The sequence below is a fragment of the Anomalospiza imberbis genome, chromosome 6 (genome assembly GCF_031753505.1).
Source record: "Anomalospiza imberbis isolate Cuckoo-Finch-1a 21T00152 chromosome 6, ASM3175350v1, whole genome shotgun sequence".
Taxonomy (NCBI): Eukaryota; Metazoa; Chordata; class Aves; order Passeriformes; family Viduidae; genus Anomalospiza; species Anomalospiza imberbis.
The window spans coordinates 14,115,283-14,137,059 of record NC_089686.1 but is presented as its reverse complement, the minus strand read 5'-3'; the positions used below and the strand labels follow the sequence as shown (position 1 = coordinate 14,137,059).

The 21,777-nt window shown below is 35.3% G+C and overlaps 1 protein-coding gene across 11 annotated transcripts in view; it reads left to right on the top strand.

The window, feature by feature from the left end:
- PAPOLA (poly(A) polymerase alpha) overlaps positions 1-20,159 on the top strand; it is a 73,813-nt gene extending 53,654 nt beyond the window's left edge. For 3 of the 11 annotated variants that reach the window (XM_068192469.1, XM_068192468.1, XM_068192475.1), the window contains 10 exons: positions 3,255-3,308; positions 4,063-4,182; positions 5,606-5,715; positions 8,379-8,500; positions 9,535-9,677; positions 10,987-11,087; positions 13,559-13,779; positions 14,152-14,217; positions 15,813-15,887; positions 17,969-20,159. In XM_068192469.1, the coding sequence (XP_068048570.1) occupies positions 3,255-3,308; positions 4,063-4,182; positions 5,606-5,715; positions 8,379-8,500; positions 9,535-9,677; positions 10,987-11,087; positions 13,559-13,779; positions 14,152-14,217; positions 15,813-15,887; positions 17,969-18,064 (1,108 nt within the window). In that variant the 3' untranslated portion in view covers positions 18,065-20,159. Of the gene's footprint in view, positions 1-3,254; positions 3,309-4,062; positions 4,183-5,605; positions 5,716-8,378; positions 8,501-9,534; positions 9,678-10,986; positions 11,088-11,872; positions 13,780-14,151; positions 14,218-15,812; positions 15,888-16,623 lie in introns of those variants that run through there. The other 8 variants (XM_068192470.1, XM_068192476.1, XM_068192471.1 and 5 more) reach the window with 6 other exon arrangements.
- The last annotated feature ends 1,618 nt before the right edge of the window (positions 20,160-21,777 follow it).

Here is a 21,777-nt window from a genome sequence, read left to right as displayed (position 1 = left end):
TTAAGACATGATTTTTTGTGTACCAGCTTAAGCCTTTTTACCAGGTGTAGCATTAAAATCTTCTCTTGCTCAACATTATATAGGTTTTCTGTTTTGCACAGATGTCTTTGCTGTATTATTTTTTTTTTAAATGTATGGAATGGTATTATGGAACCTGCTTTAATTTAAATTACCCAGGATTTTCTCTGTTTTCCCTTAGGCTAATTTTACAATTTTGGTTAGTTGCATTTACAAAGTAAACAATAGTATGTAGTCATCTGTATGCAGTAAAGTTAGATCTCTTGGTCAGATCTCCATTTAAAAGATAGATATTTTTAATTTTTTTTTCCTTATTCACACTGTTCTCCTGTTTAAATTGTAGATGCCATGGCATGTTCTGCTGAAATTCATAGCAGTGTGTAATACTCTGCCAGATAAGAGAACATCTGATCTTTGCTCTGAGACAAACATTTCTTTTAATCTCTGAAAGCATAGCTTCAGTAATCTATCACTCTCAATGGCAATTAGTTGCTGAATATCTATTGTTCATAAGCACTTTTGACTTACTGTCAGTGTTTAAAGTAAACCTCAGTGATATGTGACTAAGGAAATCTATAGGCTACTGCATGCCTGCATAGTAGGAGCAGGTTAGAAATTAGGAAAACTAGGAAATCTGCTTTTAGTTACTTTTTTTCTTTTTAAATGTCAGCAATTACTTGGAGTTAGGGAGTTGCAAACATGTATTGTCTGCCCTTCACGTAGATTAAAATTTTTAGAAGGGAAAGGCAACAACAAAGAACGTGTAAATAGGGTGTTTTACAGGGGAGTGACAAGAATTTCAAATGGATATGAGTTTGAAGTGTTGCATGAGAAATGAAGTTGTTACAGCTTATGACCAAGAGAGCAAGGTTTTTAGAGAAATAGCACTCATTAATGAGCTCTGGCATATTCTTTCTATGTCATTAAGAGATAATTCTGCTAAATAAGTAGAATATAAATATACCTTTTAAAAAGGTGGTTTAAATTCTTGGCTTCATAGGACTTTAAAGTACTGAATAAAAGTATTATTCCCAAACAAGTAATGAAGAAAAATTGAAATTACATGTTCAGGTGTTCTCCGTTGGTGTTTTTGGGTTTTTTTGGGTATTTTTGGTTTTTTTTTTCCTGCAGAAAGTAATATGACTTTAATTTGGGTATTTTTTAGAAATACTTGTGTTAATGATGTATTATAATTCCATACTATCTACATTAAGTTATTTTTATGAAAAGAATTCTGAAGGGAAGACAGTGAGAAAACATCCAAGCCCCCAAACAAACAAAACCCCAAACTGATACATTTCAGAGTAATACCCAGAATCTAAAAGTCACCACTAAGAGGCAGAAGCTTAAGCTAAGACTATCTTTTCTTTATAATGAAATAATAGATTCTTCTGAATTACAGATGTGCTTTGTAATAAGACTGAGTGAGTTTAAAAAATGAGTGAGGCACTGATAAAAAAATCTTGTTTTAGCAAAATTTAGCAGTGAGACCTTGGACTCTTAAAACTATGGGTATCTTAATTTTTAACATAAATTATTTAATTTTATTGAAAATGGTGGTAGGAAATCTCTTGAGAGTAATTCCCTCTAAGCACTAACAGCTGATAGGTGAGTGAGGAGAAATTGGACCCTTTTCTGTTTTCTTTTTCAGCAAACACTATCTGAGCACAAATATGTAATCATCACTTATTTTTTCATAAATAAGGCTTAGAGTTTTTTTCCAGGTGCTTACCATCTACTTGAGGCTTTTAGACATAGCCAAATTACTTTTTTTTACGTAGTTCTTCAGAAATTTGTTTCAAATGGTTGCTTTTAATAAGTAACTGGAAGACTGGTTTCTTCAAATATTTCCAGGTTTGAATTTTGTCTTTTTCGATTCAGATGTGGTTAAAAATATAAAAAAAGCTTAAGTATTGTCATGCCTACTGAATGAAACATTCTGCAAGTGTGTGATGAAGGAATCTTACTGAAAGTGTAGTGCTCTTTAGAATAAACCAATATTAGTCATTAGTAGCTTCTCATACAGAATCAAAGGTCTCTTTTTCCAGAAGATTTTCCTGTGAAGCAGTTAATACTGCCAAAATGCAAAATGAATAGGTTATTTTATCTCTACATTGTTCAGAACAGGGAAGAAGTTTCTCCAGATTTCTGCTTTGCAGTTCTCTTGTTTCATTGACATCCTCTGACTGAAATCAGAGGATTGTAGCATGTAGCATGATTTTGGCTCTTGCCACCTTAAGATAAATAGAGAAAGAGGTAGCTGCTAATTTGATCTGTTGATTTGTATATGCTGTTGTGATTTGAAGGCCCAATGGAACCTACCAGAGGACTCTACCATAGTTTTCCAGTGTCATTGACCTTGCTTTCCTCTCCATGAACTATATGCTAGGGACTGGTCTCTTGTGTTACTACTGTTCTTTAAATCCTGCTGTGAAGGTATCTGAACATGCCATATCTGTATAGAGAAGTGCAGCATTGGATGACTTAGGATGTTAAAGACTTCCCAGCTTTCAGGTTTCTGAAAAACCTGCCTGTAAGCATGTAGATTGCTTCAGCACCCTCATTAGGAACTCAAGCTAAAAGTAATCTTTTCCCATTCTGCTGTCCTTGGGTTTCTTTGTTTAAAATACTATTCTTGTTTTGTATACTGTCTCTTTCAAATCTGCTTACAGTGGTTATACACTGAATATCCTGGAAAATAATTCAGAGTTTAAGAATTATCATCAGAGGAAGCATTCCTTATGAAATTTCAGATAAGTGTCTTCTGAGAATTCCAAAATGCAGATACAAATTTTTTAAACCACATTTCGTAGTGTTATTTTGGATTTTGAGCAAATGCATAGTCTCACTATTTAGAAATAATGTTGCAACTAGGACAGCTGACATGTAAAGGGAGTTGTGAACAACTTTTCTCTTGATTTGTAGTCAGTTAAGTCCCTGATCTGAGCAGGTGTTGAAATATTTCAACTAGTGCTACATTCCTAACCTATTATTAGGGTATTACAGTGGAATTGCAAATGGCCCTAAACTCCAAAATATTTTGAAGTCTGTTAGTCATACACTTGGGATATAGCCCCTTTTTTTACTTAACAAAGCTTAATTTAATGTAAGGTATATACTTAAGCTAATAGTCTGTATTTTACAATGTAGAATTTACTGCAAAGTTTTAATACTAAGGTTTGAATGTCTAGTTTTAGATATATCTATAGAATAGCATATTGTCTTTATCTCCAAAGGCATTATATTGTACTTCTAGCAAGCGCACCGACAGAAAAACAGCGACTAGAATGGTGAGTAATCTTGAGATTTAAAAAAACAACAACCCCTTCCCCCCCACCAAAAAACCAAAGCAGCACCTCCCTTCCCCCCCACCTTTAACCTTGGACTATGGGAGTATTTTGTGTATCAAGTGTCTTCTTAATGAGTGAAAGTGGAGCTTAAATGGACAAAGATTATAGAGGTCTGAAAAAAAAAAAGTAAAAATGAAAAACTGGGGAATGAAGGCTGTTGTTTGAATTTTTCCTTAACAGGGGTCTCAGGTTTACTTTATAAACACCTTGTGCACTTTTTTTTAATAGGCAGTGTGAGGAGGTATGTTTTCAGTCACTTCAAAAGCTGTTTCTCAAAACAAAAATTTCCCTTTCCCATGTTTTTGCTCTTTTATTAGTGAAATTTTAAGATTGACAGCTATTGGGAATTTCTTCACCTCTAAAATTCGTCATTTGAAGCCAAAAGAATATTGGATAAATACGTGGTAGTTCTTTCTAACTGGCTTTTACTTGATGTGTAATGTCATGTATTTAGTTCCATTTGTAAAATCAGGCCGCAGAGAGAGCTGCAGGGCATTCTTAAGCGTCCCTTGTCAGCTTTTGTAACGCCTTAAATGAAATTATTGATCTGAATTAATCTGATGTGCACTAATTCATTAGTAGTCTCAAGTATTAGTATAAGGAGAATGTTGAGGATTTTATCCTGATACATGATGTTAGATACTTCTATTATTTCCTGTTAATGAGATCTTGCTAATAAATGACATTTATACAGGGTGGGCTTGGTGGAATCAAAAATCCGTATTCTAGTTGGAAACTTGGAGAAGAATGAATTCATTACACTGGCTCATGTGAATCCACAGTCATTCCCAGCACCCAAGGAGAATCCTGACAAGTAAGCAAACCCATTTTCTTCATTTAGTAGGGAGAAACTAGTTTAAATAAAACACGGTTTCATTAATAAATAAACAGACATTTTTATAGGATATTAAAAGGATTAATTTTTAATGACAACACCTAAAGGCAAACAAAGGATGCTCAGCTCCTCTTAAGTAATATTTAAAGTAGGTACTCTTTAATTCTGTATAAGAATGTGTCTAAATCAGAAAATAAGGGGAAATGTTATTTTTGTTAATTACTGTATTAATTGCATAATTTCCTGCCAACCTGTATAAGTTACTGCTACTAGTTGATGCTGTTCTAATTGTGAGAAAGCACTGGGAATCTGGGAGAACATCAGGCGCTGTAGAACAGAGCTCTTCAGTAACTAAGTTCATTTAATGTTATAAAAGTTAGCAATTGGGATGAATATAATTGAAATCATAACAGCTGTGGTTAGAATTTGTCAGGTTGTGGAAACAGTGGAGAGAATATCAAGTGCTTAAGACTGTTGAGGATTTTAAATGTTTTTTGACTCCTTCCTCCTCCTCCCTCTCCCCCCCCCCGCTCTAAAAAGCGATTGCAGGTGTGTGGGGGCTGAAAACTCTTGAGACTTTATTTCATGATAACATTGTAATTGATTTGTTAGGAATCATATTTTTCTGTAAAGTTTGAGAATGGGGGAGAAATTTGTCTTCACTGGGATACATGAACTGCTTCAAGTACAGTATGGGGCTACTTCTTTTTTTTTTAAGAGGTTATATAATTGTTACATGTGTGTCCCGAGTAAAACTGGACAAAAGCAGGCGGTACCTCTTCAGCACCAGTTTAGTGGGTGGATATAGCTACAACTGCCTGCATAATCAGAGGCTCCAATTAGCTCTTATTTCAGAGGACTTGATTCAGGGAATATTTCCAGCAAAGGTTGTCTTCCCAGTTTATACAAAGGACATTCTTTCACCATCCCATGTGAGAGGGAGCTGTCAAAAGGAGGGTTTTGACTGAAACCTGCAGTTTGTGGTCAGTTACAGGTAAGGAATTTGAGCATTGAAAACACATTTAGGTTGCAAAATGGAAGTTGCTTAATTGGGTAATAGGTTCTATTTACTTTCAGTGCTTTTATAGTTGCTATGGCTAGTTGAGAGCTGGTTATTTTCATTCTAGGAGCTACATGAGAGTATCTATATGGGAATACAGTTGAATGGAGTAATCTACTGATAATCTTAGTTCATTTGCTGGAGGTAGATATGTAGTGTTTAATGACTTATATTGTGAATAAAAAAAGGAATATTGTTAGTCAACTTGGTTTTTGCCTTTCTTTGCTCAGTTTCCTATTGCTACTAGAGCTAGAAAGTACAACTGTTGTCTATTGCAGCAAATAACTTATTGAGCTGTTTAATTCTGTCAGTAAAACATGACTTTTATATAAAATTTTCCAGGGAGGAATACCGTACAATGTGGGTGATTGGGTTGGTGTTTAAGAAAACTGAAAACTCTGAAAATTTGAGTGTTGATCTTACCTACGATATTCAGTCTTTTACAGACACAGGTGAGTTTTTCTTTCTAGGTGTTCTGGTACTAATAAACTTTTTGAAGTGACTGCTCAAAATGTGGTCTTTATTCATAACACTCATAGTAATAGTAGAATTGTATCTACACAGAGATTTTCAGCTGAGGAGTTAGGGGTTTTATTTAATGAAACACATTTTCAATGAGTTTTAATGTTCCTAAATCTAATTAGGATTTAGACTAATCACTTTCAGTTTGTTCTCATTAAAAATGATAAAAATTATACACACATCTTGCAGATCTCACCAAAAGGGTGGTGCACTATTTTGTAATCTTTATTAAACAAATGAATTACTTATCATACATGAGGTAGCAAGCTTAACCTCAAAACATTTTGAGTATAGTTTAAATATTATTATTACTTGGTGAAACTGATTTTATCAGTGGATTAACAAAATGTCTTTTATTCCATGGTGTTTGATACTAGATAATTGATTCAGTAATCTTTACTTTCATGTCTGACACTCAGTGGAAGAGACCTTTTTGACTTTCTGATGTTTACTTTTTGATTCACAAAAATAACTTAGTACACACATAGGAAATTTTGTAAGCCAAGAATTGGTAACAGCTGGGGAGGGTGACACCAGAGTGTCAGGAACAGTAGCTTTGACAGATTTATCTAATAAATTTACAGTTTTTTAAACAAACAATAGTTGAGGCTCAAGTATTCTGTGTTTACAGAGCTGAAGGAATAGGTTCAAGTGTTACCTAATGCAGCCGTGGTCTCAGAATTTCCAAGACTCAGTCTGAGGAAACAGGGAATTGAACACCTTGGCCCCTCTTCCACCTCACACCCATGAGTGAAGTAAATATATAGGCATATTTATCATGCCAAGGTTTCAAAGTTGTTTATTGTCATATATAGCTGCAGAGGGGCATCTCTTTCTTGAGAGTTGAAATGTTCCTTGTAATTATTAGTGATGAAGGAGAAACTATAGCAGCTATAGGAACATTATTCTAGTTTTTGAGAATTTAGAAAAGATAATACCTTGGCTGCTGCTTTGAAGGAATTCAGAAGTTAGTTTCTCAGGTGTTTCATTGTTTGTAAACAGATATTTCAGTAGTATACTTGTCAGATATTTTTGGTATGAAAAGACTAAAACTTGCACTTATGATTTTTGATGTGATTTATTTGCACTATATTCCTGAAGTTTGTGTAAATAGATTCACTTATGAGTGGAGTAGCTTTTCATCAAGATCATTAAAAACTGTGATGCAGAGTTTTCGATTTGTGAATACACTTCCAGAAGTAACAATCTAGTAAACAATTTGTTTGTGTGTTGTGGGTTTTTTGGTAATCTGAAATTAGTGTGGGTCTGTCTTCATTGTTTTTAATCCAGCCTAAAGGCTTCTTTGTCCTGTCTTTTGGAATAGGTCCTAAGATTTTATCAAAAGTAACTAACTATTTTCCAGGATGGAATTAAAGAATAGCTTACTTTTTAGTGGGAGCAAAGGGACAAAGAGAGACATGAAGAGTGATCTAGGTTTTTGTTGTATGGAAGGTCTGATAAGACCTAATGTCAGGAATATGGAATGCTTTAACCATGTCTGGTTTCATTGAGCATGCTTCTACCTTAGCTGTAACCTGTATAGTTTTTTACAGAGAGGCTTTATGAGCTTCTTCAATACCAAGAAGTAGTGCAGTACTTGCTTTAATACTCAGTATTCATTGAGCTCTTTGCGTGCCTCTCTCTTAACACCTTTTAAATTACCCGTTCACAGCCTATTCAGTGAGATTCCTTAATGTTTGTAGAATGGACAGTGAATCAGGGAGATACCTCTTGAGTTTTTGTATTTAAGAGCCACAGAACCATTTTTTGTTCATACATCTGCCCCAGCTTTTGTTTAATTTTGTGGAGACAGTCAGTGTGAAAGAACCAGCTTTTCATTTTTACCTGGCTTTACTTGAATCCAGCAGCCTGGGTTCCAGTGCAGTTCTTGTACTAGAGCATACCATGGTGACTTACCAGAAGCAGATGTTCTGAGGTGAAGAGAAATAACTTGTCATACTAGACAAAATTAAAAGAAACAAATACCAACCAAACAAAACCACCAAAATGACCATACAAAATTAAAAAAAAAATCAAAAACCAGATCAATAAAAAAAGTACAAAAAACCAGAAAAAAATCTAAACATAAATTGCTTTTGTATAACAATGTAGTGGTGTGTGAGTTATCAGAATATTTTTAATACATTAGGTGGCAAATGAGCATTTAACTCCTGAAATAAAACCCATTTGTTGCAGGAGCTACATAAATAAAATCACCTGCAAAGAAAATAATTTTATGTAAATGCTATAATTCTTACGAGGAAATTTTATTTCCATCTTTAGTCCCTTTGAGATGAAATTAAGAGTTTGCTTCAGAGCTCTTACAGTTAGAACTTGTTGAAAATACACTGAACTGTGTGGTTGCAAGACATTTTTCTTGAAAAACAGGTCACCTGTTTTCAAACTAATGTTTGTGTTTGTACTATCAGTGCTGGCATGGTAGGCAGTTCCCTTTCTTCCTCCAGAACAAGGAAACATTATTCTTGTTCTTGAGGGTAATAAGTGCTCTGAAATGCAAATTGTTTCTGCCTGGGCAAGTAAGTGGACTTTTCAAAATGCTTCACTATGTCTTAATGTTATTCTAATTGTGTAGTTTATAGGCAAGCAATAAACAGCAAGATGTTTGAGATGGATATGAAGATTGCTGCAAGGCATGTGAAACGTAAGCAACTTCACCAACTGCTACCTAATCATGTGCTTCAGAAAAAGAAAAAGGTAAACTTCTCTAATATATGAGAGCAATGAAAATGCCATTGCTCTCAAATTTTTGATTTTTTCATTTACTAATTTAGGTTTACTTAGATTTTTAGGTTTACTAGTCAAAGAATTAAAATCACATTTTGAGATCTTAATTTTACCTGCAAATGATCTCATTTGAGCATAGCAGTATTATTAGGTGCACTGAATGTAATACTACGTTTCTCAGACCATCAACAATGTGGATAGTATCTTCTTGTCTGGCTGTTACCTGCGGCCATAAATATATATGAGAATGGTAGCATTAGTTTTTAATTAAGATGCTGTGTTGGATTATTGTTTTCAGTTGAGTCAGTAAGAATGGGTGAAACTTTGAATTGAACAATTCAGTCTGTTCCAAAATCCCTGCTGCTTTGTATTAGTTTAATCTGAGAGCAATAGAGGTTTGCTTGGATTTTTTAATAGCTAAACAACTGCTGTATATTAAGTATAGCTGAATAACATGCTTTATTTCTATAACTGTATTATACTGAATGCTGTTTTAAGGACTAAGAAGTCTTTATTGACACCAAGTGTAGATCTGTTTCAGAGAACAATGTAAGTATTAAGTAATATGTCTCTTAAAGTAGTAGCGCTATGTCAGAAAAGGGTTTTTCTTTTTCACAGACTAAGGTCAAATCCTCTTTAAATTCTTTTTATGTACATCTGTTTGTTTTGATGTACATCAGTTACTTTAAAGTTAGTGAAAATATTTCTAAGTCCACAAAACCAAAGAAAGTTAAAATAAAGCTGAAAATATAATATTTTTAAATGATTAATTATTAAATACAGTAACAGTTTGGTTTTGAACATGATTGGTTCAGAGAAATCTGTATCAGAGTTGTGAACATGAAAGCATCAATGCTTGTAGTGAGAGGATAGTGGATTATTTACATGTGTAAGGATTTGAAAACTGTCCGTATAAGTTTGCATTTTTAAATAACTTGAATTTCTGTTGATTTTTAAACCTTTAATTAGACTAACAGAATTTTCCTTTGCTTTGTGGCTTGCAGCACTCAACAGAAGGGATCAGGTTGACAGCTCTGAATGACAGCAGCCTAGACTTGTCTATGGACAGTGATAACAGCACGTCTGTGCCTTCGCCCACCAGTGCTATGAAGACAAGTCCGCTGAACAGTTCTGGAAGTTCTCAGGGGTAATGAAGACTTTCAGTCTTGTTGCTGCTCTCTCTTCCTGAATTTCTTGTGTTGAACACATGGCAAATACTGCACACTTGTGATACCACCATTAGCACAGTGGGAATGTTCCAAATTGGATGGAGATTTTAAACACTCTTATTTCTGTTTGAGCACTATAACAAAATTTGGGGAATAGGGAGCATGGTGCTGGACTTGAGATGAGGAGTTATAAAGTTGGGTGAAAATGCTTAGAAGAACATGATGATAGAAAAACTTGGGCCCTGCAGTAGGAGGCTATGAGAAGTAGTAAGCAGATAGTTGTGAGGGTGAGGGAATATATTGTGAGTTTTGGATTCAACTGTGAGACAGTAGAGAGGTTTAGATTTTCTGTCTGGGAAATCAGTAGTGCTCCTGCTGTTATTGATGATACCTATGCAAATTAAACTTAGAAACATAATTTCCCACCAGTTTCAAAATTTTCTTAATACTAACTTTCTGTATTAAGTCTTTTCCTACCTTAACTCCAGTTTACTGCAATAAATGAGTGTACTCTTTTCTTTCATGGGTCCCATGTTTGATTCTTTGATACACATAGTAGTTATCATCAATCTCCTGCAGTTCAGCAGTATTACACATCTATTAGAGGATGTTGTGTAAGATGAAATACTTTACTTAGTCCTTCTGACAAATGTTTTTTTAGTTAGTCTTCCTTGGTAAATGGCTAACAGTAGTTGATACCACTTTCTGTGCTATTGAAATAAGTCTGTCTTACCTAGGATATCACAAATGAAGTGGAAATTGCCCTTGGCTGATTTTAGACACACACTGCTTCCCAGTTTCTTGATAATGGAAAAGGGATCATTTTTGTGATTGGCCACTTGAAGCCCCAGGCCTTTGTTTGGGATAATTTTAGACTGAAATCATCATTGTAACAGTGTGTGTAAATTAAAAACAAACTTTTAATTCTAGTCCTTCTACACTGGTTTTGTTTCATCCTTCAGTAAATAGTTGCTGTGTTTTCCCATGCTTATTATTTGAGTGGACACTGTCTGAATTTTTGCCTGTCTTTGAAATGCAGCCTTTTTCTGGTCTCAAAAACTGTCATTGAGTGATTTAAATTCAATATTTGAAATAGCTTCCATTTTTTGTGTTTGATAGTAGATTGCCAATGCTCATTTTACCTTCTTACTGGCATAAGTTCTGCTCTGTAATGTAGGTAAAATACCAGCTGTGGTTACTGGTCACACATGATGCGATGAAAGGCAGATCATGTAACACCATAGCATTACTAATGTCTTCAGCATTTCATAATTTTTCTCTTTTTAGCAGAAGCAGTCCTGCGCCAGCTGTAACAGCAGCATCTGTGACCAACTCACAGGCTTCTGAAGTCACTGTGCCACAAATAAATTCCAGTGAAAGCTCAGGGGGTAAGGAAAATTGCATAGCATATTGTTTTTATTGAATTTTTGGTAATGTTTATAAGGCAGTTTTTCTTCCAGCTTGAGTCTTCTAGTCTTTGCATAACATATGCTGTAATGTGTTGTTCTTCATACACATAGTTCAATAATTTGTTAAGGATTCAGAAAATCACAGAGGAATATTTGCTGTGATGTTTATTTCTTTTATTCTTAGAGATTTATATTTGCCATTCACAATAGCAGTAGTGTTCCAGTGACCTAATGTAGGTCTGTAGTTTCGTTAGCTAAATGAGGAAAAATTATCTAAAGCTGGAAGAACATTTTTTAAATTTATTTTTAATTCATTTTGTAGTTGAACTCAAGATGGTTCTGTACTGTCTGTTTGTAGTCTGTCCTCCTATGTACCCGCTCCTTGTGCTTCATGAAATTGATTCTAGGAATGCAAAAGACTCAGATGTAAGCAGAAGCACATGTTCCTTACTGATGTCTGTTCAGATATGTCCCACTGTATGTGCTGACTTTATCCTCAGTTTTCTGCAAGAAAAAGTACACTTTACTTTAAAATAATCTAGAAATTTGACTCTTAAGTCAAAGAATAAAAGCATCTGGTGAAAATATTTTCTTAGAATCAGCTACTCTTCTTTTTTGATGGAGCTTTAGTGAACAAGGAGCAAGTCAGAAATAGATGGAAAAGGGGAGTGACTGGTTAGCCTTTCAAAATGAAATCTCTCATTTCACTCTTGACATGTGGCATGGTTTAGTCTTACTTCTCTCTGATTTTTATCGTGTCACAGGTGCATCAATGTGAGTAAGTTTGTCCATGAGCACTAAATGGAGCTTAAATGGCGTGACTGGTTTTTGGATTTGGAAGCATATCAGAAGTTGTTCATTCTTATATTTTGGTTAATCAAAATGTTAATCACCTGATAGTTGTTAATGAAAAATTTCCTCAATGTATTTTTTCTCATCCTGGAGCATCTCCCTATGTGCGCTTATTGGTTTGAGGTAGGCAATTGATGAGATAGAGCTTTGTCATATGGAGCATTTTTTAAAAGGATGTTTATAATATCAATTCTTTATTTGATGCTCTGTGGTGACTTCATATTTGTCACTGGATAATCTAAGCCTGAGAAGTGATAAACTTCATTTTTGAGTGAAAAAGGGAGTATCAAATTGCTCTTGGATTTGATTTAATGCAGTCTTGGCAATGCATAGATATGGCTGAGTACAGAAGCAGTAGAATTTCCTTAGGTACCACAAATACTACAGCTGTATTATACAGAGCTCTGTCAGGGCTCATATAGCCTGCCTTAAGCAGGGGTAATTAGGCCAAGTAGAGTGTCATTGCCATGGCTACCCTGTGTTTGGTACCAGAATTCTTTCTCAGAATCATGTTTTAAGGGCTTGGAGTGGACCTAAAAGATCATCTAATCCCAACCCTTCCTGCCATTGGCAGGGATACTTCCCCCTAGACCGTTTTTTTCAAGGCCTTAACTGACCTGGCTTTTAACACTGCCAGGGTCAGGACATCCAAAACCTCCTTGGACAACCTGTTTCAGTGTCTCAGTACCTCACACTAAAGAATTTCTTCTAATACCTAACCCAGATTTCCCCTTTTTTAGTTTGTACCCATTGCTCTTTGTTCTATCACTACAGTTCCTGAAAATGAACCCTTCTTTGGCTTCCCCTTCTGCTCCTGGAAGGTTGCTGTGAGTTTTCCATGCAACCTTCTCTTCTGCAGGCTGCCCAGCCCCAATTTTCTCAGCCTCTCTTTGGAGGGGAGGTGCTCCAGTCCTCTTGTCAACTTCATGGCCTCCTCTGGACTTGCTCCAACAGTTCCATGTCCTTCTTACACTGGGGACACCAGAGCTGTACACAGCACTCCAGGAGGGGTCTCACAAGAGCAGGGTAGAGGGGAGAAGTCCCCTCCCTCGACCTGCTGCCCACACTCCTTTGGCTGCAGCCCAGGGCACGTTTGGCTTTCTGGGCTGTGAGCACATTTGCCAACTCAACTCATGCTGAGATTTTCATCAACCACCGCCCCCAAGTCTTTCTCCTCAGGGCTGCTCTCAGTCACTTCTCTGCCCAGGCTGTGGGTGTCCTTGGGTTTGCCACAACCCAGCCACAGGACCTTGCATTTGCTCTATTAACTTAAAGAGTTTGCATAGACCCACCTGTCCAGCCTGTCCAGGTCCTTCTGGATGGCATCCCCTCCCTCCAGTGTGTCAGCTGCGCCACGCTGGTGTCATCAGTGAAATTGCTGAGGGTGCACTCAAGCTCAAGAATGAGCTTTAAGCTAAACTGTGCAGTGTATGCACACTTGCTGTTCCAAACATGATGCTTACACCATTAACTTTACCAGTTCCTTGATGCCTGCTTGATGTCAGGGGTTTTGATTAGAGATGAAAAATACCAGTGATTGAACTGAAATGATTGTGTCGATTCCTCTTGTTGAAGATCTTTAATTTATTTGTCCATAGGTACTTCAAATGAAAGCATTCCTCAAACTGCCACACAACCAGCCATTTCTCCACCACCAAAGCCTACCATCTCTAGAATTGTTCCCTCAGCGTATCTATTAAATCCATCACCAAGAAGTTCAGGAAGTGTTGCAACAAAAATGCCTAGCCCTGTCGCAGCAGTGAAAAGGACATCTTCTCCCCATAAAGAAGAGTCTCCTAAGAAAATTAAAATTGAAGAGGTATTTGAGATTTTGAGATCATACCATAGCAATGTTCAAAACTTAGAATATTCATTTCACATAGAGTGCTGATTCTCATATTCCAAGTTTCAGCTATTTCCTATTCTGATTGCATTGCTGCTTGATGTTTTCAGCTTGCCAAGGTGTTAGTATTTTTATTTTGTGGATATTCATCACGGGACACGTGTACTGCATTAGCACAAATGCTTAGAATTGAGATTATTATCTTAAAAGTAATTATTTTGGTAAGCCTATAATATGCTAAGTCTTACAACTAATTCTGTCCTTTTAAACACTTTGACCTTATTTTCTTGTTGATTTTTTAAAAATATGATTTTATGATTTGTAATAGTTTCCCTGTTTGCTTTTCAGCAGGATGAAATAAGTGAAGATACTAGCTGTATAGATTTGAATGAACATGAAAAAATGGAAACTAAGGTATATATGCCTAGACTGTATAATTTTGTATATCTTATTTGGGAAAATTACTGTGTTTCTCTTCAGGAATGACTAAGAGTGTGTCTATATCTAGACTCTCCAGTAAAGATATCAAAATATATCTTATTTTTTTAATGTTTTTGTCAGTATTGATGGAGTCTGCTGCCATGCTAAGTTGAGCTCAAATTCATAGTCACATAGGACTGTCATTTCTTTGCTGGTCATTCATGTGGTATTAAGCATGGTGAAAAAATTAGTCATGATACTTATATCTCAGTTTGTTAAATTAGATCAAGGATGTGTCAATATGCCATGTTTTTCCTGCATCCCAAACCTGATGTATGTTAATTAGTGAAAGAACAATTGTTCTATGTATTCTATTTGAAGTTTGCATGTTGGACTGAGCATCCTAAAGCCAGCCACCTTGTTCACTTTTTAGATAAAGAAATTTCAAGTACTAGTAAGTAAATCTTCTGTGCAAGTGAAATTGCATGAAGTTACAGCATATTGTTGGAGGACTTAGGAGATTCAGTGTGCCCCCTCCAGTATCTTGTAATTAGCAGACAATTTTTCTTCCTTAGTGGTGAACAGAAAGGGTGACAGACTCTTTTTAGCCTTATGATAGCAGCTCTCCAGTTGGGATTTTGCAGTTTTTATGGGGGACATTATGTTGTCTCTGGAATACTCTGGAAGTGTGCTTATGCTTAAAGGTAAATGTAAGTTTTTTGGTTTATAGCTTCAATGCACCTTAAGCAAGGAATTGTATCTTTTTAGGCAGTCACCTTGCAATGTGTCTGAACTTAAGGTAGATGAGGGCAGAAATACATGTAAGCACTTAATCCTCACTTCAAAAATAGATCCACCAGATACAGATCATTATAAAAGACTTAGAGGACACTGCCAGTAAAAACTAACAGGATTACCTAAGTCTTTGTCCTTATTATTTATGGAAGGAAATGGTGGAATTAAATTTCTTAACATAAACACAGGTTTTACATCCATTGAAATGTATTGCTTTTTTTTAGGGTGTGTTAATGGTACACTTTGAGCTAGCAGACTGTTTTTATTAAAATGAGAATGTACCATTGTCCTGCTTCAGTCCTACAGTCCCACTGTTTTACCTGCAAATCAGTCTCCGACACTCACCTATTCATTCAGAAAGCTGATTCAACCCATTAAAGCAGCAGGAAACCTTTACTGGCAGAATAGCAAAAGCTGTTGAATTTTTAAACAAATTCTGTAGCTTTTCACCTGGTCTTCCTTGATAATACACTTTTTGTCTTTAGTGAGTTGAATGACATGTAATGTTTTGCTATAGGATTCTGTGTAAAAGGTGCTAATTGGTTAAACAAGTGACAGCTAGTAAGTGATACAGCTTGTGTTGATGTGACATCCCTAATAAGTGAAACGTTCTCCAGTGTGGTGATTCCTTCCTAAAAGGAAGGGCGTCAATGCAGCAAGCATCAGTTGCATTTTTCTTTTGCTGTATATGCACAATGTAAATAATTCTGGAGTGCTAGGTGTTCTATATAAGTAGCTTATAAGTAGCTCACTGGAAGTGCTGTAACTGTGATGGTACTTTTTTTTTTTTTCAGGAGCAAATTGAGACAGAAGTGAATGTTAATTCTCAAACAGAAACTCTTCAGACAACTTCTCTGCAAGCTCCTCAGGTACTGTTTTTAAAAGCAATACTGCCATGTAATGTATTAATGTGCTAATCTGTGGTGAAAGAATTGAAACTGAAATGAGTCCAGATGTTCAGATGTTAAAAATAAATGTATCATTTTAAATATATATCCATTTTATGGAAAGCTACTTGTTGTTACTGTCACAATTTTTGTGTTTTAGATGGTCATTGATGTTATTGAATGTGCATTGTAGCTAAACATGTATGGCTTGCCATACAAACTGACCGAAGCTGGATTCGCTCTTCTGAATTGTGCCTTCAAAGTAAGGGGCTCAGTTTATTCCTTTGTGCTTTGCACATCACAGAATAATCCTTTCTAACAAGGAAACAAATGCTTTCAATAGCTGCTGCTCTAAGATGTCCAGGTAGAGGATGTCTGAAATATAACTTCAGATTCTAATATTTGGTACAAGAGACAAGTTGTAAATTTGTCAGCTGGTGTTAGCAGTGTAAAGTCCTTTGGAAAACAGTAAGAATTCTGTACCATTCACTTAAATTTTTTGTTCCTAGTATTGTAGCAACTTTTAGAGAGCACATCTGTTTCTTACTAACATTTTTAAACTTTAATCAGCAGCTCACTAAGAGAAGTATCACTGTCAAGCACTTTATGCACACTTGAATCATTAAAGTATGTGCAGTGAATGTGTTGGTTGAAAACAGTGATTGTTGCAATAGTAATAATGGTATTTCTTACTGGACATTTTGAACTGTATGAGCAGTACTGAATAAAGATAACAAAATTGTTTGGCAAAAACTGTAGACGCTACATGGACTTCCTAAATTGCTTTGGGGAAATTTTTAGATCATTTAGTAAGTACACCACTTTTATTTTATCTGTTGTTGTGGGGGATTATATAAAGCTTTGTAGCTTTTTTACAGATTGTGTGGTTGTTACTTTAGCAAAAGTAATCTGGAAACTACAAAAGATGGTGAGCCTCCCCTGTCATTTTTCAGTGTTCTTGTTGGCTTTGTTTAAAACACTGTCCATGTTGTAGAAAATAGAAACTTGTCAAACTGCAGATCAGCACCAACCAGGGGGGGTTACTTGGAGCAGGGGTGATGTGAGGCCCAGAGCTATTTTGTCCTGGGTCCGTGCTACTTTGTGCACTAATACATCAGTCAGTGTTAACTTGACTGATTTACTTTTAATAAAGCAGCAATGAAGAGCAGTCATTTTAATGCAGTTTTCCCCATGTATCAAAGGTACCTTATATAAATTTTGAACATTTATGGTGTAAGAAAACATTTTATGATAAATGATGTGAAGTATTGCATAATAACTGGGTTATTGGGATGGCAAATAATGTGCCACAGTGGAAGTGAAAATACTTAAAACCACCCCAACCTTAGAGGCACGTATAACAAGTGAGAAATTAATGAGTCTCATTGAATCTTGGGTGTGCTTCTGTGTTTTCCTTTTATTTGTTTTAGATATAATTTTTCTGAACGGCATTTAAGTCTTTTAAGTGAGAAAAAATTGTTGAGATTATTGTCAAGGTGGAATTCTTAACACATTCATACAGTACCTTTTTAGAGTTCATAACTTTTTTTTCATGTAACTTTTTTCTGAACTAATACGAAAAATTGCAAATTTGACTGTAGAGTTTTTCAACAGTCTGGAATGTATGAAGACACACACTTTGGATTGGAAACTGTTTTCCATCACTCGTCTGTAAGGGCAGAGACTTAACACTGAATTGTTAAGAGGTGTTTTTAAATACTAAACATGTAGATCAGATAGTTGATGTCACTGATCAAGCATCTTTAATATGTGGATGTTTTACTATAATACAGGTTATTAGTAGGCCCAGCTTTGTCTGCAGCACTTGCTAATTTTTTGCAGTTGTCAAAAAAAGAAAAGCACACAAAGATTCTTGTAGAAATTTTCCTTATTAAAGACTCTGTAGGCAAAGGAAATACATGCTTCTCTCTTTGTAATTATCTTCACGTATTTCTAAAAAGTCTTCTAAAGGTCTTCGTTTTGAAAGTTAATGCCAATTACTACAATATTTTTCTTTTTATATTTACAAAGTTAAAATACAACCAAACTTCTTTTCTTTTCAGAAAACACCCAGTACAGATCTTTCAGATATCCCTGCTCTTCCTGCAAATCCTATTCCTGTTATCAAGAATTCAATAAAATTGAGATTGAACCGGTAAAAACCACCTCAGGGTCCATAAACAGTATCTGCCAACTCAACCTGTTGTCTTCTAATGCTAGAAAAAAAAGGAGAACGGAGGGTGCAAGACTAGAACATAATCGCAAATGGATTTAGGTATATGTTGTGCACTTCCCTTTCTGGACTAAAGTCGCCGCTTGATTGGAAGTCCAGGTTAGTATGTGAAGCCAGGAGTACAATTAATGTGTTAGCAACAGTTACATTAAATATTTCGAAGGATTACTGCCTTTAAAAACATGAACACTATTTGTAGCCATATTTGACATTCTGATTGAATTTGTTTGATGCATTGTTTCAAAATTGAGATAAAACTGGCATAAGAATCCCTTAAATGCACTTTTATGTACTTTTTTATTGGAGTATGACTAATTTTAGATCTTTAGCTGATAAAATTTCATTTTATTGAAGAGTCTCTTCAATAGTAGTAATTTGCAAATTGGATGACATTCTATGACATACTATACATTGAAAACAAAGTGTATAGTGTATTTAGTTCAACTGCCATCAAGCAGCAGTAAGTCTTTAAAATGTAATCTCAAATCTTGGGGTCATAAGATCTAAGTTGGGGAAGTATTTGGGAAGTGTTGGTATTGGTGGGACATGATTAGGATGTGGTCTACTTTTATTTATAGGATTGTTTTAAGGTGCATACAAATCAGCAATCAAACAGTAAATAAACTTTCTTTTGAGCTAACTGAACTCCTTATTCCCTTTTTTTATCCCTTTATTTCTTGGGAAAATATTTTGCATTTACTGTTGGGGTTTTTTTTTAAATTATTTTTTCTGCTTGTATGCACCATATAGAACAATAGTTATTTATACAAAATAAAAACAAGCCATTTACTCATTTGGTTTCCCCCCTGCCCCTTACCTAGTTGTAATACCTTGTGGCCTCTAGGCACAAATTCAGAATTTGTCCGATGACTAAAGTGTTTAAGGTAAATATTGTGTGCCTGTGAAATACACCACCTGTCTTGATGGCCTTTGAATCACTAAATATGATTTTTGTACACTCCATAAAGGTCCTGTATGCATTAAAAAAGCTTAAAATTTTAAATAAAGGCAAAAAGATTTTTCCCTAAGATAAAGATTTTTCCCTAAGAATTTTAACCTTTTTATTTTTAGATAGTTCATCACAAGTAGTTTTACATACTGAACAACACCAAATTTTTAAAAATCATATTTCTAGTAAGCACTTGACATCTAGTAAGCTCTCTTACTCCTATTTTTTGTTCTTGTAGTCGTATCAAAAAAGTAACAGCTTTTTCTTTTGAAAGAACTGAAGCTCTCATGGCAAAGAACAGTATTTGAGGAACATGAGGGATACCAACAGTAATACCAGATGTAGATAACAAACTTCATGTTACTATTACTTAAGTCTGAAATATGTGGGATGTCAAATCATACTTCCCGTACTTTGATTAGCATGTTTTATGAACTTCCTTCTCCCATTGTGCTCCATCCTATTACACATGCATCTTTCATGTTACAAGTTAAATTACTTACACTCTTCCCCTTATCCTTCTAAATTAATTCTCCAAAGTCAGAGTGTAGCTTATCTTTTACTTAGGCTGTGCAGTAACTGAAAGGGTTTTTTTTTTTTTTTGCCATTTGTCTAAGATGTCTAGTATACAATATTTCTCTTTTCCTTGCCCTGTGCAGCCTGCTGTTGTCCACCCCCCAAAGAAGGTTATATCTTAACAGTTGAAGTGTACAAGCTGTCTGTGTATTTTGTGTAGCTATGGAGTTTAGATCGAAATTGCCAGGCACAAAATTAGTCTTGTCATTTTGTTTACACATCGGAAAATCTTTTTCATTTTATTAAACGTTTCATGTAACTGCACCCAAGTTTTGCCAAGCTGGAAACTTGGAACCTTTCTGTATAGTGACTTTTTAATTCTAGTTTTCATAACCTGGAGATCAGACTGTTGCTTTCGCATGATGTACGTAGTGTCTCATGACTGGAGTTTGCTTTGTTTTATAGTATCTGTACTCCTTGTATTTTTCAAGAGCTATTTTGTAAACAGATGATGTATTTCTCCATTGAAAACACAATAAAAAACAGCACAATCCCATCATTGTCTGATTTTTCTGAATGTCTAAATTGATTTTACTTTCTTAATTCTTACTTAGCTCTTAAATTTTCTGCTGAGGCAAAATATGGTATGGCCTAAAGGAAATATAGTAGATAATGATTATTTAGAGAGCATTCATTTATATTTGCTATAGGAAGTTGAAATAACACTCAGAAGGATGTTGGGTTCCAGCTGTTAAAGGGAAAGTTTGTGAATTGTGCAGGGTTTTGGTGGAGGCGGAGTTAACAAAAACACACAAAACATTTAAGGGCATCCTTTCCATCTCTCCATCCTAAATTCTTTATAGTGGATAAAACAAGAAGAAACACGTGCCTAAACAACTTGGGGGTACACTGTTTTCAGCAAAAGTTTGAACTTCATTTTTTAAAAGCATTGGCTGAAAGAGTTTTGGCACCCCAGGCTTTTCTTGCAAGTGCCTATTCCTTATGTCAGCAGATGGCACTATTTCTCTTCCTAAGTAGTTTAAGCGTGTCCTGAAATTAAAGTAAAAATTGCAAGTAGCTGTGCATCACTTGATTGATCTTTGTATCAGCATGAGCCCAATCCTCCAAATGCTTGATGTGAGTAACTTTAATAAGTAGTCTACTTTTGACTAAAATTTCTTTAACTGCTAAAACCACTGATGATTTTGGTCTTCATATTATAATTGCCCTGTATAAAACAATAAACCTTTCTGTTGTATATATTTTTCACAGCGTGAAATTGCTTGTCTTGTTTAAAACAGATTAATATTTTTTATATCCTGCCCACAGCATCTCCCTTTCATCACAGCTGATGATGTTATTTATGGCTTTAATTCGTCTTTTATTTTCTCTGACCAATAAAAATCTGCTAGTAGATACACAAATTTCTGTTCAATGTTTTTCAGGCTACTGGCAATAGGTTTCAATAGCTTGTTTTTCTGAGTTGCCCATCATCAACCTTCTGAATTAAGTTCAGTGACTCATAAGGATCTGCAAACAAGAAGCTGAAAATTACTGTTGTAGCCAAAATAATTAACATTAATAAGCCATGGTTTAACAGATGGCTTTAGACATACTGATTGGAATCAGACATTCGAGTTGATGAGTTCTAGCTGAAGTTGTGCTTCCTTGGAGATCGTATGTGTGCATGCCATTTCTTATTAAATGCACTTCTTAGTGCATCTCAGAGTTTTGGTTGGGGGGGTTCTTTGTTTTGGGTTTTTCTTAAAACAGCAATGTTTTACAATTTGTCAACTACAAGTATATGGTAACTGAGTAGTGAAGAATTTCAGTTGTTAGTAAATATACCTTAATGGGAGAATGAATTTTATCAACAGTAAAATATGAAACAGTTCTTCAGCATCTAGAATAACCGAAAGTAATTCAGCATAGCAAGAACGCATTATATTGATTCTGAGCCAGAACCTACGCTTAAATGCACTAAAAACTACTGAGGAAGCAGATTATGTTTATCCTCATGATAGATATTATTTGGAAGTTGTGTGTATTTCTAGAAAAGGTGTTTTGCATGTTATAGTGATGCTGGCACCATTTATGTAAGTTCATGAACACACTAGTCAGGTACCTTTGCTATGATTAATCTCTCTGCCATCATTGTGGCTGAACAATACTTA